This window comes from Martes martes (assembly GCF_963455335.1).
Source record: "Martes martes genome assembly, chromosome: 6".
In the NCBI taxonomy this organism is placed as follows: domain Eukaryota; kingdom Metazoa; phylum Chordata; class Mammalia; order Carnivora; family Mustelidae; genus Martes; species Martes martes.
Genome location: NC_137893.1, coordinates 2,716,439 through 2,733,923, shown reverse-complemented (window position 1 = coordinate 2,733,923; position 17,485 = coordinate 2,716,439). Strand labels below are relative to the sequence as shown.

Below are 17,485 nucleotides of genomic sequence, written 5' to 3'. Positions count from 1 at the left end.
CCCGATGCAGCTGCTGGCCAGGGGCCTGTGTGGCACGCCCTCGCCCACAAAAGGGAGGCAGCACCCGTCCTCCTGCCCTACCCCCGGCCTGTGTGCAGTGGGGCACGAGAGAGATGAAAACGAGAGACGAAAACGCTTTGTGAACAGTGTCGCACCTGTAAAACGAAAGAAGTGGCAGGACAGAACCGACCGGGAAGGCGCACACCCTGCCCACGTCTGCCCGCCACCTCCGCTCCAGGCCACCCTTGTCACAGGGGACGACGGCGGTGCGACCGACCCTGCCCGGCGAAGTAATGGGACTCTCGAAGCTCTCACAGCCCTGGACTTCACCACACAACGCGAGCACACAGATGACGGCGGCATTCGTCGCGGGCCCCCCTCCCGCCAGGTGTCCGTGCACAGCACCTGGACAGCCGGCGCCGGCTGCGGCTCAGCTCCGCACAGCTGCTTGGGCAGGCGTGGGGGGCCGCGCTGGGGAACGCAGTCTTGGGTTTGCCCCGAGGGTGATGGGCGGCGCGTCCTAGAGGCTGGCCCTCCAGCCGTGGGGACCCCTTCCCAGGAGCTCCAGGCTCTAACCCACGACGGTCTTTGCAGGGACATTACAGTCTCGCAGTTTCTCCACACAGCAAGATACTGAGTCAGGCTCGTTTGATGAGGATCTAAATCATTTATTGCCGTTAAGTTCCGGCCCTTGCGGAGGCACGCCGCACGGAAGCCCAGACACCCTCTCGACCACCAGCAGGGACAGGCCCGTGGCCGGCCGTCGGTGTCGAAAAATCCTCATTTCCTCTCTTCAGTTACTCATTAAGTAAATTCTACCAAGTAATATATGCATTACTGCAGATAAAACCATCACACTGACTCTTCATGAAGAGAAGAATATTCAGGGCGTGTAAGGCAGCAGAGAGTTGTTTTAGGGACTCTCAGCTATTTCTAGAAAAATTGGTTAGTAAAAATAGCATTCAGCTTATTTCCTCAGCAAGACTATTCTGAGGATGGAATCCGTGACTCGGCAGCGCCGGCAAGGCCGTCCCTCCACACCCCTGGCTTCTCCTCTCCCGCTGTTAGGCTGATGATGCCTTTTTACTCATCCTGGAAATAAACATAAAGAAAAATTCAATGAGAAACAAATGCCACTGCCCAGCTCAAAGACCTTGGGTGGCATCAGGAAGACGCCTTCACATTTATTTCAACTTCTCGATTTATAAAAACAGTAACATTCCACCTCCTGTTAATCTGCGCTGCACTCACGGACCAATCAGAGATTTAAATTCGGCAGCGCATTTTTTTCCTTTTCAACGGCACATTTTTACTCAGAATCCAGTTCCCCAACTGCTATCATTATCTCTGCACACGCACGCTCACAGCCGGTCCCCCAAGGCTTCGAGGTTTAAGTGTCATTCTTCCCAACTGCCCAACCCGTGTGACGTCGGGAGCGGCTTACTCGTGCTTGATGAGGCGTCCTCCCTGAACGAGCTGCGCTACCTCGTTGGTGGCGTGGCAGGCGAACAGAAGCCAGTTCCGAGGCTGCACCTTGTAGGCGAATCTCATGAAGGTCAACGAGTAGCAACAGAGGGCTGCCGGGACACCAAAGCCAGGCGTGACTCACAATCTGCTAAGACTTCGAGCTGCTGTGATCACAGATCGGCGGCTCAATCGCCTTCATCAGAAAACGAATCTCTTCTGCTACAACTTTTTACAGACAACACACATTGTTGCTTACACGCTCCCACGACTGGGGAGCGCGCCCTGTGAATCACTCTGCTGTCAGGGGTTTAACTCAGCAAACATTTCAGGCACGCGTTTGTTTGCCGGAGCAGCTGTGGGCTCTAGCTGCTTTTTCTGCTCCCCCAGAGCTGTTCCCAACCCACCGTCTGAAACAACTGCTGCTTAATCCCCACACTGAGATTTTTAAGGTCAAATATCAGGATTTCAAATACACTTAAAGGCACTTCTTCCAAATAAAGTTCAAGAGGACACATTCTGCAGCTGTGTGCACTAGATCTGAAAGGCTCACAGGACCTTGACACGTCCTGGGTGAGTATTTCCAAACAGCCCTGTTTCTCCCTCCCCAGGCACAAGCAGCACCCGTGCAGGCCACCTTCCCTGTGTGTTCCTTTCCAAGAGCGACTGTAGCACCGAATCTACAGCCTGAAGTGCATGCCCAGGAGCCTATGACCCTGGAACTCCACGTATTAAAGTCCTCCCCGTTACTCGAATCTGTGTCCTTACCGAATGTCATCCGCCCACTGATAATCTCTGGAGACTTTTTCATGTCATTGATGGCAGCAATGGGGAGACCCCAGTTGGCTACGGGGCCCCAGAAATGCTACAAAAACGAGAGGAGAGGGAGAAGGGTAAGGGGAGGCGGGGAGAGGCAGGGAGAGGGAGAAGGCGAGGTTGCTTCCCTTAAACAATGACGGGAGTGCTGTGCGGGGAACTTGATGTTCACGTGCAGGTTTATTGGCCAACCGCCGGCCGGCTGACGTCCGGGCACGGACTGTTCAAGGGTTTGCCCGGACTCGGCGGCTCTTCCAGGGTGAGCCCCGCATCAGAAAGGAGTTGGCTGATCACCAAGGCCCCCGCCAGCTTCCAGATTACCTCTAGGTAATCCCTGTCCCACTCAGAGAACTTTAAATCAGATTAACTTCTTAGCCAGTTCCCGCTGGCCCCCACTTAAATCTCCTTACAACTATTCTCCATAATGTCATGTTTAAATCTTGAAAAACCTTTTTCAAATTTTCATTAAGATATTTGTCAAAGTCTCTTCTAACGCCGATCCTAGATTGATCATTTCTGAAGAAAGCAACTGCGAAGGGGAGAAGTGGCTTCCCAACCCCTACGAGCTATATTTAGATCAGAGAGCTCGGAAATCACCAGAACCCCAGGGATACTAAGAAATTAAGACTGGAAGGTACTTTCAAAGTCACAGCAACAACCTACGTTTAGAGAAGGCTCAGCGGTCTTTCACGCCGTGATGGCAGCTGTCCTAGGACAGCAAAACAATGTCATCCTAACGCCATTTAACGTTAACATCATGCTGTTAACCGCAGCAACACCCAATCGGTTTAAGTTCTGAAGGCAAACTGAGTTCAGTGGCTTTTCCCATTAAACGAAGTCTTTTATTAACGTACAATTTTCAATACTTTAAAGTATGAAAGAAACCACCCCCTATTGGCCAACCCCCCTTTTTAGTTATCAGACCATTCATCAGTGGCCCACTCCCGCCGTCAGGGCATTTCAGGCAAATTCAGACCGCTGAGTGCTTTTCTAACATTGACCAACACTGACCAGGAGTCAGTAATGTCCGAAATTCCATTTAGAAGTAGGAAACAAGGGAAATGCAAGAAAAGTAAATGACAATTACGTCTGGCCTAATAGGAGAATATTTTGAAACGCTTACTTAACGCGCTTCACCGGAAGCAGGCGGCCCAGGCCGCAAGGAGATGCAAAGCGCAGAGCTCCCGGGCCAGCACACAAGGTATGACCTCGTACATCAGACACAGCTGGTGTGAGGAATCTCGGAGGTTCTGGGGGGTGCTTATGAGTCCTCTTGTCTTCGGACATTATCTGAGGGAGACTCATGTGGCTGGAACTGTAGTTTCTTATACCTGGACACGGAGTGGCCGCTCCCCACCCCCCCACCAGAGCTCCGGAGAGGTCTGGAGAGGTCTGGACTGGGAGGGAGCATTCCACGGCTCTACTCCGTGCGTCGGTCCCAAGGTCTACCTTCTCGCGCACAGAGCTGGGACTGGAACAGAGCCTGGAGAGTTTCTCCACGACCAGGCACAAAGGTGTCTCTGCCCACAGCTGGGGCCAAGCAGCAGGACCATGGCAGAGATCTGACACCTCAAGTAGCCCTGGGGGACTTGGCTCAGATGGTGGCATTCTAGGTTCTAGTGTGAGGCCTGTGACGTGTGAACAGAGCTCAGCAAGTTAGGGGAGATACACACACTTGTGATGGTAAACACTGAGAAACGGGTTTCTTAAAAAGAACATGAAAGGTAAAAAATGATCTCAATAACAGTTTACTGAAAGAGGCAACTGTAGAACGTTGAGAATTCATCCTTTCTATCTACTGCAAGCTCGAGTTCCCACTTCCCTGTTCGGAAATGCACGTTTGGTCCAGCTCAGCAGCCGGTGCATTGGTCCTGCCAGGAGCGAGCGCCCAGAGTGGACGAGGGCCAGCAAGGGGCCACTGGGAGAGCCGCCAGCCACGGCGGCTGCGTCCACTCGCTCAAGCAAAGGAAGCCAGGTCTGCTGTCCGTAAGTCTGGCAGTGCACAGAGTCTGCAAGAGCCTGAAATAAAGTAGAGCAGTTCTCTTACCGTGCTATTTTGTGAGGCGTCGCCAAGGTTCAGACGGGAGAGATGTGGGGGGAAAAAAAGAAAAGATTAGATGTTTTGGAAGATCACGGCTCTATCAGGTTACTTCAGCCTCACACGTGTGTTCAAGTTTCAGCAGCAGAACGACCAGCTGAGCCACACACATTCCTAACAACAGCTCTGACCCAGCAAAACGAAACCTCTCCTTTACCAAGACAAGCGTAAGCCTGAGAGGGAAGCTGCCCCATAGAAATATAATGCAAGTCACTACTGCGAGCCACATATGTCATTTTAAAATTTCTAGAAGCCACGTTAAAAGTAAAAAGAAACTACAGAACTGTGTTAGTTTATCTTAACCTATCAAAAATAATTTAATTTGAACTGGCGCTCAACTAAAGCTTAGCAGTGTGGCATTTCACATTCTGTCTTTGTACTAAGTGTCTGAGATCTGGTGTGTACTGACATCTGTGGCACGTGTCATTTAGCCCGGCCACGGGACGGTGCTCCACTGCCCTCAAGGCTCGGCGCAGGCTGACGGGGCGCTCCTCTGGAAATGACCAGGTAGTGAGAACACAGAGCTGCAGAACTCTAGCAATGGGGAGCTCACCATTTTGGCTAACAGGTTATCACCGGAACGAGAACCCCTAAAAACAGGCATATAATTTTACATTTTGTTCACTTCTAAAACTCTGGAACCTCCAACAGTGCCTGGCATTTTATAAGCATTCAGCAAGTCTTTGTTGAATGAATGAACGAACAGTAAAAACTTACAACATTGTGTTCTTCTGAATGTTAAACTTGGTACCATTCAAAAATGTATCAAAAGTTTTATGATGAATTACTTCTATTTCTGAAATGGCAATTCTTTTTGCAGGATATAGCTTAATTGTTTTGTACGACAGAATCTTAAAAGTTTAGGTACTGACTTAATGAAATAAAATGATAAAATCCTTTATAAGCACACATCCAAATGGCTCTTCTCACCATTTTGACTTAGAGATCAAGAAGGTTCTAATTTCCAGCATGAAAATGTCTACTGACAGTGCTAATATAGTAATATTCTTCAAACAGTTTCTATTACAAAATACAAGAGGCCTAGAAAAAGCCTTTCAATGTTAAGTGAATTGTTAGAACAGATTACTTTTCAACTGTGGTAATAGGTCATGTTACCAAGACTATCTCATAGGAAGTCCAAACCGAGCAGGGTGCTTTGTGGCAGAAGCTGGGGATTGCCCTACCGGATCCCACAGCGTAACCTAGTAGACTGTGGACTACACTCACCGGCAGGGTCACTACTCTTTGTTGTTGTTAGTTTCAAAGATGGAATTTAGTGATTTATCAGTTGCATAAAGCACCCCGTGCTCATCACATCACATACCCTCCTTCATGCCCAACACCCAGTTACCTCATCCCCCAACCCCTTCCCCTGTGGTAACCCTCAGTTGGTTCCCTATAATCAAGAGTCTCTTATGGTTTGTCTCCTTCTCTATTTTTTAATCTTTTATTATTTTTCCTTCCCTTCCTCTATGTTCATGTTTTGTTTCTTAAATTCCACATGAGTGAAATCATATAGTCTTAGTCTTTCTCTGACTGACATATTTTGCTTAGCATAATACCCCCTAGTTCCATCCATTTCGTCGCAAAAGATGAGATTTCATTCTTCTTGATGGCTAAGTAATATTCCATTGTGTATATATACACAGCACCATTCATCTTCTTTATCTATTCATCTATCATTGGACATCATCTGGGCTCTTGCCACATTTGGGCTATTGTGGACATCACTGCTATAAACACTGGGGTGCAGGTGTCCCTTCAGATCACTGTGTTTGTATCCTTTGGATAAATTTGGATATTTGGATAAATAAAATTTGGATATTTGGATAAATACCCAGTAGTGCAATTACTGGATCATTGGGTAGCTCTGTTTCTAACTTTTTGAGGAACCTCCATACTATTCTCCAGAGTGGCTGCACCAGCTTGCATTCCCACCAACAGTGTAGGAGGTTCCTCTTTCTTTGCATCCTCACCAACATCTGTTGTTTCCTGACTTGTTAATTTTAGTCATTTGACTGGTGTGAGGTGGGATCTCACCATGGTTTTGATCTGTATTTCCTTGATGCCGACTGATGTTGAGCATTTTTTCATGTGTCTGTTGGCCATTTGTATGTCCTCTTTGCAGAAATGTCTGTTCACGTCTTCTGCCCATTTCTTGACTGGAGATTTTTTTTTTTCAGTGTCACTATTCTTAAAGCATCTTTGTTCAAGATCTGAACAAAGAACCAGATTTAATTAGCTATAAATTACCAGTGGCACATTTCTGCCACAAAAATATTTTAAAAGATGTGGTTTTAAAAATCTAAAATGTCAACTTGGAGATAATTTGGTTTTCAATTCAGGACTCTTTGTGAACTGTACAGCAGTTCAAATGCTACCCTATTTTACAGCATGAAAATACTTACACAAAAAATGCTTATATTCCAACCAAGAATATCCTACCCAGCAAAGTTACCATTCAGAATAGAAGGCAAGAGAATTTTCCAGACAAGCAAGAGCTAAAGAAGTTCATCAACATTAAATTAGCCTTATAAGTAATATGTTATTTGGTAATAAGAACATACACAAAAGAATCTCACTGGAAAAATAAATATATAGTAAAGGTAAGTCAAATAACTACTTATAAAGCTAGTATGAAGGTTAAAAGACAAAAGTAGCAAAAATAACAATGATTACAGTGATTAGTTAAGGGACAAGATAAAAAGACATATAATATATCAAAAATATAAATTAAGGGGGAGGGGTGCTGAGCTTTAGAATGAGATCAAACTTACAGTTGTTATCAACTGAAAACTGACTGTTACAGATACAAGTTGTTATATATAAGCCTCATGGTAACCACAGAGCAAAAACCTGGAGTAAATGACCAAAAAAAAAAAAAAAGAAAGGTGATCAAAACACCAAAGGAAGAGAGTGAGAGAACAGCGTAGCAGAGAACTACAAAATATCCAGAAAATAAGCAAAATGGCAATAAGCATATACCAGCAATGATTCCTTTAAATGTAAACAGACCAAATTCTTTAATCAAAAGAATAGCTGCATCGGTTAAAAAAAAAACAAGATTCATCTGTATGCTGTCTACAACAATATGCTTTTGATGTAAGAACACACAAACTAAAATGAAAGGATAGAAAAAGTTTCCACACAAATGTAAACCAAAAGAATGGAGTTATCTATACTGATATCAGACAAAATAGACTTTAAAACAAAGACTGTAATAAGAGACAAAAAAGAGTGTTACATAATCCAACAAGGGGACATAACAGTTGTGACACAGGAGCATCTAAATATATAAATATGTAAAGCTCATGTGCACATGCCTAAAGGGTGACACAGACATCAACTTAATAATAGCAGAGGACTTAAATACCTTGCTTACACCAATGGATAAATCATCCAGATAAAATTGATGAGGCAACATTGGCCTTCACTGGCAAGTTAGACCAGATGAAGGTAACAGATACATAATAAAGAACACTTCACCCAAAAGCAACAAAATAGATATTCTTCTTAAGTGCACGTGAACATTTTCCAAGACAGATCATGTATTAGGTCACAAAACAAGTCTTAATAAATCTAAGATTGAAATCAAGCATCTTTTCCAACCGTAATGATATGAAACTAGAAATTAATTACATGAAGGAAGCTAGAAAACTCATAAATATATGGAGATTCAACAACATGCTACTGAGTAACTGATAGGTCAAAGAAGAAATACAAAGCGCCTTGAGACAATCGAACATGGACATTTATCATACCAAACTTTAAGGGCTGCAGCAAAAGCAGTTCTACGACAGAAGCTCAAAGCAGTCCAAGCCCACTTCAAGAAACGAGAAAAGCCTCAAACAACCTAACACACTTTGAGGAACTATAAAAAGAACAAAAGAAGCTCCAAGTTACTGGAAGGAAGAAAATAACAAAGATTAGAGCAGAAATAAATGAAATTGGAATCAAAAAAGAGGGAACTCAAAACCAGAAATGAAAGAAATATTAAAAGAGATACCACGGCAATACAAAGGACTGTAAGAGACTACTATGAGTAATTGTACACCAACAAACTAGACAACCCAGAAGAAATGGATGAATTCCTGGAAACATACAACCTACCAAGACTGAATCATGATAAAACGGAAAATCTGAACAGACTGATTACTAGTGAAGGGGCTGAAATCAGTGATCAAAAACCTCCCCACAAACAGAAGTCCAGGACCACAGAGCTTCACGGGTGAACTCTACCAAATATTCAAAGAATCAATACCAATCCCTTTCAAACACTTCCAAAAGCTAGAAGAGGGGAGAACTCTTAGAAAAACATTTTACAAGGCCAGCACTGCCCAGATACCAAAGCGAAACAAGGGTGCCATACAAAAAGGAAAATTACGAGCCAATATCCCTGATGAACACAGATGCAAAAATCCTCAAATACGAGCAAACCGAACTCAACAATACATTAGAAGGAGCATCCACTCTGATCAGTGAGATTTATTCTCGGGCCTCAAGGATGGTTTGGCATCCATGTATCAGTGTGCTATATTCCACACTACACCACATCAACAAATGAAGGACACAAAAAATACGAGCATCTCAACAGATGAAGGAAGAAAATTGACAACACTGAATACCCATTTATGATAATAACTCTCAATAAAGGAGAGAGACTGCACTGATAAAACAGCAACTGGACATAATAAAGACACATAAAACAAACACACAGTTCACGCCGCACTCAACGGTGAAAAGCTGAAAGCTATTCCTCTAAGACTGGAAACAAGGATGTCTACTCTCGCCACTTTTATTCAACATAGTACTGAATGTCCTAGCCAGAGCAATTAGGGAAGAAAAAGAAAGGACACTGAAATGAGAAAGAAACTAAAACCGTCACTATCTGTGGGGCCTCTCTGGTCGGCTCAGTTGGTAGAGCACATGACTTTTGATCTCGGCGTGGGTTCGAGCCCTGTGTTGGGTGTAGATTACTTAAAAATAAAATCTTTAAGGAGCACTGGGTCCTCAGTCGGTTAAGTGCCTCTTGATTTTGGCTCAGGTCATGATCTCAGGGTCGTGAGACTGAACCCGGAGAAGGGCTCCACACTCAGCGGGGGGCTCCGCCCAAGATTCTCTCTCCCCTTCCCTTTGCCCCTCACCCTGCTCGTGTGCTCTTTCTCCAGTAAATAAATCTTAAAAAAAAAAAAAAAAGATCTTGGGGGGGAAAAACTGTTACTATTTGTGGTTAATGTGATATAAAGTAGAACCCTGAAGACTCCACCAAAAAATGCTACACAAATTTAGTAAAGTTATAGATTATAAAGTCAGTATACAGAAATCTGTTGTTTCTTTACAATAATAAACTATCAGAAAGAAATTAAGAAAATAATCCCATTTACAATTGCATCAAAAAAATAAAATACCTAGTAATAAATTTAATCAAGGAAGTGAAAGACCTGTATGTTGAAAACTATAAGATATTAGCGAAAAAAACTAAAGATGACACAGGTAAACACAAAGCCATTCCATGCTCTGGGATGGGAAGAACTAATACTGTTAAAATATTCATACTACCCAGCAACATAGAGTCAACGAAACCCCTATCAAAATTCCAATGGCATTTTCCACAGAAATAGAACAATCCTAAAATTTGCATGGAATCATAAAAGACCTCGAACAGGCAAAGCAATTTTGAAAAAGGAGAACAAAGCTGGAGGCATCAGGCTCCCTGATTTCAATCTATATCACAAAGATGTAGAATGAAAACAGTATAGTACTGGCATAAAAACAGACACAGATCAGAGCACCTGGGTGGCTCAGTGGGTTAAGCGTCTGCCTTCAGCTCAGGTCATGCTCTCAGGGTCCTGGGATCGAGCCCCGTGTCGGGCTCCCTGCTCAGAGAGGAGCCTGCTCCCCGCCCTCCCACCGCCCCGCTGCTGCCTGCCCCTCTGCCTACTTGTGATCTCTCGCTGTCAAATAAATAAAATCTTTTTAAAAAAATTAAAAATAAGTGTTGGCAAAGATGTGCAGCATGTCAATCGATTGTGCACTGTTGGTGGGAATGTCACTGGTGTAGCCACTGGGAAACACAGTACGGAAGTCCCTCAAAAAATTAACACCGAAGTCAGTATGACCCAAAATTCCCCTTCTGGGTATCTGAAGAAAGCTGAAACACTAATTTGAAAAGACATATACACCCCACGTTCACTGAGGCATTATTTACAACAGCCAAGATATGAAAACCATCTCAATGTCCCCTGATGGATGGATAAAGAAATTGTAGTACATGTATACAAGAGTATTACTCAGCCATAAAGAAGAATGAATTTTACCATTTGCTACAATGTGGACGGACGTCAAGGGCATTATGCTACGTGAAGTAAGTCAGAGAAAGACAAATACTGTGTAATCTCTCTTATATGTGTAATCTTAAAAAACAAAACCAGAAATACACGCTCAGTAGGTACGGAGAACAGACCGGTGTTACCAGAGGCAGGGACTGGGGGATGCGAGAAATGGGTGAGCTGTTTTGTTAGAATTTAAATAAGTTGAATAAAAATCCAAAAAGAATGTAATGTTGATTATTTAAAACATGATTTAATGACCATAAAACACTCAGAGGATGGAGTCACTCTAAACACTGGCAGATACAAAAATCCACAACTCAACATTCCTTAATTCCATGTCATTTGTCCAAACCATGAACCAACTACTAAGTCAGAAAATCCGGAATCCGTATTTTTGCATTTTAAGCAGAGCCACACTAATGAAAAAAAGTGTGTATCTGTTCCAAGGAACGATAAATTTATAAGCAACACACAAACTTCAATTTGGGGAGTTATGTAAAACTGTAATAAAGAAATATCCCTGGTTTGGGGGTCCCTGGGTGGCTCAGCCGGCTAAATGACCCACTCTTGATTTCGGCTCAGGTCACGATCTTGGGGTTGTGAGAAGCCCCGAGTCGGGCTCCACGCTCAGTGCAGAGTCCGCCTGAGATCCTCTCCCTCTTCCCACACCCCCAAGCCCCTCTCCAGTGTGCACGCAAGCTCTCAAATAAATCAACCTTAACAAACAAACAAAACCCTGATTTTTCTATTTGGTATGCTGCCTTTATTTACATGAAGGTTAAAACAAACAAAAAAAAAGTATAAGGATCTTTCTTTTCGTGTTCACTTACACCCTTGAACTCTCAGGAGGAAACCGAACCTTCCTGGCAGAGGTTGATGGTGGAGGTGACAAAGAACAGCTGCCGTGTGATCCCAAACAAAACCAAACCCCCAAAACGTTTCCTTGTTTTTCTCTTTAATTTGGAAGTGCCTGTTGGGGTCAAGATTTCTTCTAAGCTCATTTTTATTTTCATACTGTCTCCTGAACACTGCCAATCTGAGCTTCTTATTTTCCTAAATTACGGACAGTAACTGTTCGGTTTCCCTAAAAGCATCGTTAGTCGCTGTCACTAGTCATTCGCTTAGACAGTACTAAGGGAATCCAAGTGACAGCCTCGCAGTCTATTAACTGGACGACGGAAACGACCTCTGCGAACGGGACTGCACAGGCAACAGGGCTCTCCTATGGCCAGTTCTGCTTCAACTCGATCTGCTGCATGAAATGTCTGATGGTCAGTTACACGGTGTGGAAGGGAAGCCAGCGGCAGGGGACCAGAAGCAGGAGGGCAGAGAGAAGAGATGCAAAGTACCTTACACCTTACTTCTTTTTTTAAAAGATTTTATTTATTTATTTATTTGAATGAGAGAGAGAGAGAGAGAGAGAGAGAAAACGAGTGGGGCGCAGGAGCAGAGGGAGAGGGGCAAGTGGACTGTGCCTTGAGCACAGAGCCTGACAAAGGGCTCGATCTCAGGACCCTGAGATCAGGACCTGAGCTGAAGTCTAGTCGGACGCTTAACGGACTGAGCCCACCCGGGCGCCCCACCCTTACCCCCTTCTGAAACCACTCCTGTGCCATTTTCCTCTGAACCCTAACCCGACTTCCCCGCTGTGGCTCTGCGAACTTGGTGTCCAGAGGCCTCAAGTTCGGACTAGATATCACTTCCTCGTGTGGCGAGCAAGGTGCTGGCCTATCAGACGGCTAAGGTCTGTCCCAGCTGCGCTCTTCTATCGTTCGGGAAGGGGTCCCTGTCGTTCTACGGCCACTTCTCACCTGGGTAGTAAGGAGAGATCTTTAAAGCTTTCCTGAAAACAAGGAGTTAAAATTAGAACAGCATGCCTTATTAACTAAAGACTATCCCTGGCAAACACCCCATTAATTTCGGATTTCTAAGTGTGCTGACAGACTGACGACTGTAAAATACTCCGTGATCTAGGTTCTGCTTAAGAAACCACCCTTTACACGTACACATCCGAACACATACGTGCACATGCACTCATCCGTCCGCTCGCCGGGAGGGGGTCCGTCTGCAGAATAAGCCTGCAGACTGCCGCGGACCCGGTCATTTAAGCATTCGTCCCGTGCCTCATCACGCACTCTTCGATCTCACTGATCCTTCCCAACCAAAACTCAGGACAGCGAGGAATGATGACAGGAAAAGCAAAAGCAGAAAGAGCTACCTTCTTCTACTCCATTAAGAAGGTATATGAAGAAATAATTAAAACAACAACAACAACAACAACAACAACATAGGGGGTGCCTGTGACTCGGTCAGTCGAGCACACGACTCTTGATCTCAGGGTCATGAGTTCAAGTCCCACACTGGGTGTGGCGATTACTTTAAAAAAAAAAATAGTAGAGATCCAGGAAGTTCTTGATTCAAGATCCTCATTAAGGTAAGAAATCGTGAGAGGAGGGGCGCCTGGATGGCTCAGGTGTTAAGCTCAGGTCTCCCTCTCCCACTCCCCCTGCTTGTGTTCCCTCCTCTCTGTGTCTGTCTCTGTCAAATAAATAAATAAAAATCTAAAAAAAAAAAAAAATCGTGAGAGGGAGAAGGAAGGCACCAGAACCTAGGGAATTAAGCACAGAATATTACTCTTGTCAAGCACTATGCTATGTTGGCCAATAGCTACCAAAGTACAAAAGGTGAGCAACTGCCCAGGACACAGCGGAAGATCCCCAGGGCTAGCGTTCCAACTCATCATTCGGGTTTAATAACACTACTGTAAATCTCTTCGAGTAAAAATTGTCAGTAATTACTTGATATTACTTAATATTAAGACCCTATTTAAAGGGTGCCTGGCTGGCTCAGTTGTTAAGTGTCTGCCTTCGGCTCAGGTCATGGCCCCGGGGTCCTGGGATCGAGCCCTGCATTGGGCTCCCTGCTCGGCGGGAGTCTGCTTCTCCCTCTCCCACTCCCCGGCTTGTGTTCCCTCTCTCGCTATGTCTCTTGCAGTCATAAAATAAAAAATCTTTTAAAGAAAAAAAAAAAACCCTATTTAGTTGTGCCCAGTTATCCTGGTAATGCCTTTTACAGCTGTTTTCTTCCATGTGTGGAAGTGTGGATCCAATCAAAGTTCACACTACCTATAGTTAGAGCCTGTTTCCTTCCTTAACTTCTGTTTCTCTGTGGAAAAAAATCAACATTTCAAAATATACCCTGAGGGATGCCTGGCATTTGAGCAGGTACAGCATGCTGCTCTGCTTCTCAGGGTTATGAGATGAAACCCCATGTCGGGTGTAAAGCATACTTAAAAATAAATTCTTTTTTTTGTTGTTTAAAGATTTTATTTATTTATTTGACAGAAAGAGAAAGAGATCACAAGCAGGCAGAAAGGCAGGCAGAGAGAGAGAAAAAGGGAAGCAGGCTTCCCGCCAAGCAGAGAGCCCGATGTGGGGCTGGATCCCAGGACCCTGAGACCATGACCTGAGCCGAAGGCAGACGCTTAACCCACTGAGCCACCCAGGTGCCCCACTTAAAAATAAATTCTTAAAAAGAAAAGAATACACTGGGAAATCCACTTTAGTAAGAAAGACATTTCAATCGTACTCATAAAATGTGACCGACACAACTTTAAAATATCTCTATAAAATATGATTTTAAATTTTTGCTAAAACACTCAACTATGTTATTAAAATAGTTTTTAAAATTCTAGAACAGGGTCCCTGGGTGGCTCAGTCGTTAAGCATCTGCCTTTGGCCCAGGTCATTATCCCACAGCCCTGGGACTGAGGCCCACATCAGGCTCTCTGCTCAGCGGGGACCTGCTTCTCCTTCTCCCACTGCACCTGCTTGTGTTCCCTCTCTTGCGCGCACGTGCGCTCTCTCTCTCTCTTCCACTCTCTCTGTGTTAAAAAAATGTTTTTAAAAATTAAATAAATAAAAAATAAAATTCTAGAACAGCTTTAGTTTAGAAATAGCTCTAGGTCCCTTCAGTCAGCTGTAAGAAGAATCCAGATCTTCAGTCGGTAAGGAGTGCAAAGTAGACAGAACGAGTTATTGAGGTGAGAAGAATCATGTCTGATCCGGAAGAGGGACTCAAGGAAGATTTCTTCTTTATGCTTCATTCTACTTTACAAAAGCACAGCAGGGCTGTGAGCCAGAAGCTTGGAAGAACACAGAGGAAAAACTTTCCTCTGGTAAGTTCTAGGAGAAAGAGTTTCTCCTTCCAGGAGAAAAAGCTTAAATAAAGATGTTGTGGTGAGGTTTGGATACAAGCCCTCAAACCACCCTCTATCACTGGCAGTGCTGGCAGGAAATCCCACTGTTCCAAGAATGGTATCGAATTCAAGCCTGGATCTCACCCCGCATACTCAGTTCACAAAAGTGATTCCAGGTAAAAAAAAATCACAGAGCTTTAGGCCTCACACCTAAGATTTTAACTTTTTCCATCAAAAGTATACAATGTTTCTGCTCACACACAGAAAAGAGCAGAATGTAAATTGAACACTGATTTGGAGTTTCCGAATATTTTCACATCCCTCATCCAGTTTAATGTTCTTAAGAACCCAACCAGATAAGGCATTATCATTAAACCCATGTCATAGTAACCGAGGTCCACTGGGATTGGACTCGCTTGTGATCCCTTGGTTAGGAGTGGTTCTTCTGTCTGGTGCCCTAGCAGGCAGCTCTCTTCCTGGACACTGCAATTCTCTTCTTTTCCTCATTTAGTCAGAGCTTAACTCAAAGTAACACTGGAAAAAGTATATACAGATTAAGCCACATGAAGTTAATCTTAGAAAAAAAAAGTTAAGCCGTATGTCAAAGTATTTAATGGAAAAGCCCGCCTCTCAGAAACCAATCCACTAGAGGAAAAAAAGAAAAAGAAATAGAAAATAATCGTAAAAACAGTAATAGAAATAAGAAATAGGAAACCAAGCTCTCTTCCTGGAAAATACACTTAAACTATTCCTATTATTACATAATTCCTATTATTACATTACATAACACTACTACAAATGTTAGGTAACCATCGGTATTTTTTTTTAAATATGAGTAAGTGTAACTGGTTGATTCTTAATTATTCTATACAATTTCATCCTTAGCTGTACCTAAAGACTAGGAAGGCTCCTTATCCCAAGCAGAAAGCATCGGTAGAAGAGGCAGTATTCACAAGCCTGCGTAAGCTAACCGCAGGGACGAAGAACATATCCTCGCATTACTACGTGCTCAGATTTTCCCAACACGTTAATCTAATAAATAACTCTACTGCACAGTACTAAACATCTGTCTTCATGAATCACAGTCCTATTTATGGACAAAAGCTTCCTATCTGAAAGTCAGGAGTGAAGCTTGTTTCCAAACGTACTCTGCCATGTGAGACTGAATTATAGGTCTCAGGTGCCGCGCTGTAAAGTCAACGGTCAACAGTATCTGCCAAAAGGTCAGGCCTTTAAAATTAATCCTTTTTATACCGGCAAAAATCCGGCTGCCCGCACACCGCGGCCTCTGCATGGTTACAGGACTTATGTCTCCTCGGGTAGCAGGACTCGCCTCTTCACACACCATTCACTACTGAAGAAACAGACAGACAGACGGACAAAACAGGGCCCCACACCTCACTAGGTGTTAAACCACGACCCAGCAAAACTAGAAACCTTGCCCCTAAGAGAAGCTACTTAGAACTGCTTCAAGGTCATACCAAGCACTCTGCAGTAACCGCGGGCGTCCCCAGATTCGGGGTGAAATAAAATAAAGTGTCTTCAGGCCTTTCACCCGCAAATGCCCTTAGATTCTAACCGGAGAGGAAATCGAGCGCGAGCGAGCGCGGCCTCGGGGAGACTCCAGCTCGGTCGGCAGAACAGCCGATGTACACAGGCGCGACCTGACTCGCCTCGGCGCTCAGACGGGGTCCCTAAAACCAGAACACCGGAAGGCGGCCCGGACGCAGCCCCTGCAGCGCACCTGCAGCGCACCTGCAACGCACCTGCAACGCACCTGCAGCGCACCTGCAGCGCACCTGCGCTCGCCAGCACGCACCTGCGCTCTCACAGCGCCTCCCGCTGGCGCCTGCCAGCCCGGCGTCCCCGCACCGCCACCGCACACCCGGGCGCGCAGCCGCGGGACAGGTGCCCCGAGCCCGGCCTGCCGTCGGGGACTTGGCGACTTCCCGCCAGGAAGCCGCGCCGGGGGCGGGGGCCCTCCCACAGCCCGCCGGCCCCCGCCCCGCCGCCCGGCCACGGCCGACCCCCGCCCCGCCGCCCGGCTGCCGCGCCCTTGTGACTCCGCGTCCCGGGCGGCGCGGACCCGACCTCCGCGAGCCCTGGCTGGTGCCGGGGTCCGGCCCGGGGGGCTCGTCACCTCATGAGGTAGTCCCGAAAATCCTTGCTCCGGACATAGTCCGCCGCTTTCCGCACCAGCGCGCCCGCCATGGCCGTGCCCGACACCAGGCCGCCCGGCTGCCCTCGCCTCCGCTCCTCGGAGCCCAATGACACCCAGCCTAGCGGACAGCGCGGACGCCGCACCCGCTCGCGGGCCCGCCTCACGACAGCCGGCTCCGCCTTACGGCCGCGCCGCGCCGCCCGGCTCTCGGCCTATGGGAGGACGCAGGGCGGGAGGCGGCGGCGCGGATTGGCTGGCTTGCCCCGCACACCTTCTCACCGCCCCTCAGCGGCGCTCGGGGGCGGGGCCTGCTGCCGTAAAACGGCCGGAGGCGGCGGGCGATTGGCTGGCGGTCGCTTCTGGCGCGGCCGCGACGCTGCCGCCGCGACGGGCCGGGCTCCTGCGGCCGCCTCAGC

The 17,485-nt window shown here is 45.9% G+C and overlaps 1 protein-coding gene across 2 annotated transcripts; it reads right to left on the bottom strand.

The window, feature by feature from the left end:
• Nucleotides 1-633: 633 nt before the first annotated feature.
• Nucleotides 634-17,229, bottom strand: MPC1 (mitochondrial pyruvate carrier 1; the record flags this gene model as incomplete). 2 transcript variants are annotated; one of them, XM_080805355.1, is made up of 4 exons in its annotated part: nt 6,419-6,588; nt 2,233-2,329; nt 1,445-1,577; nt 634-1,092 (listed from the first exon to the last, which is right to left on the bottom strand). In XM_080805355.1, exons 1-4 carry the CDS (start codon nt 6,485-6,487, stop codon nt 1,065-1,067), a joined length of 327 nt encoding a protein of 108 aa, XP_080661481.1. In that variant the 5' UTR covers nt 6,488-6,588. The 2 variants fall into 2 exon arrangements, with proteins under 2 accessions (XP_080661481.1, XP_080661482.1); XM_080805356.1 differs by lacking the exons at nt 634-1,092; nt 6,419-6,588 and adding exons at nt 4,328-4,331; nt 17,049-17,229 and having other exon boundaries at nt 1,441-1,577.
• Nucleotides 17,230-17,485: the final 256 nt, after the last annotated feature.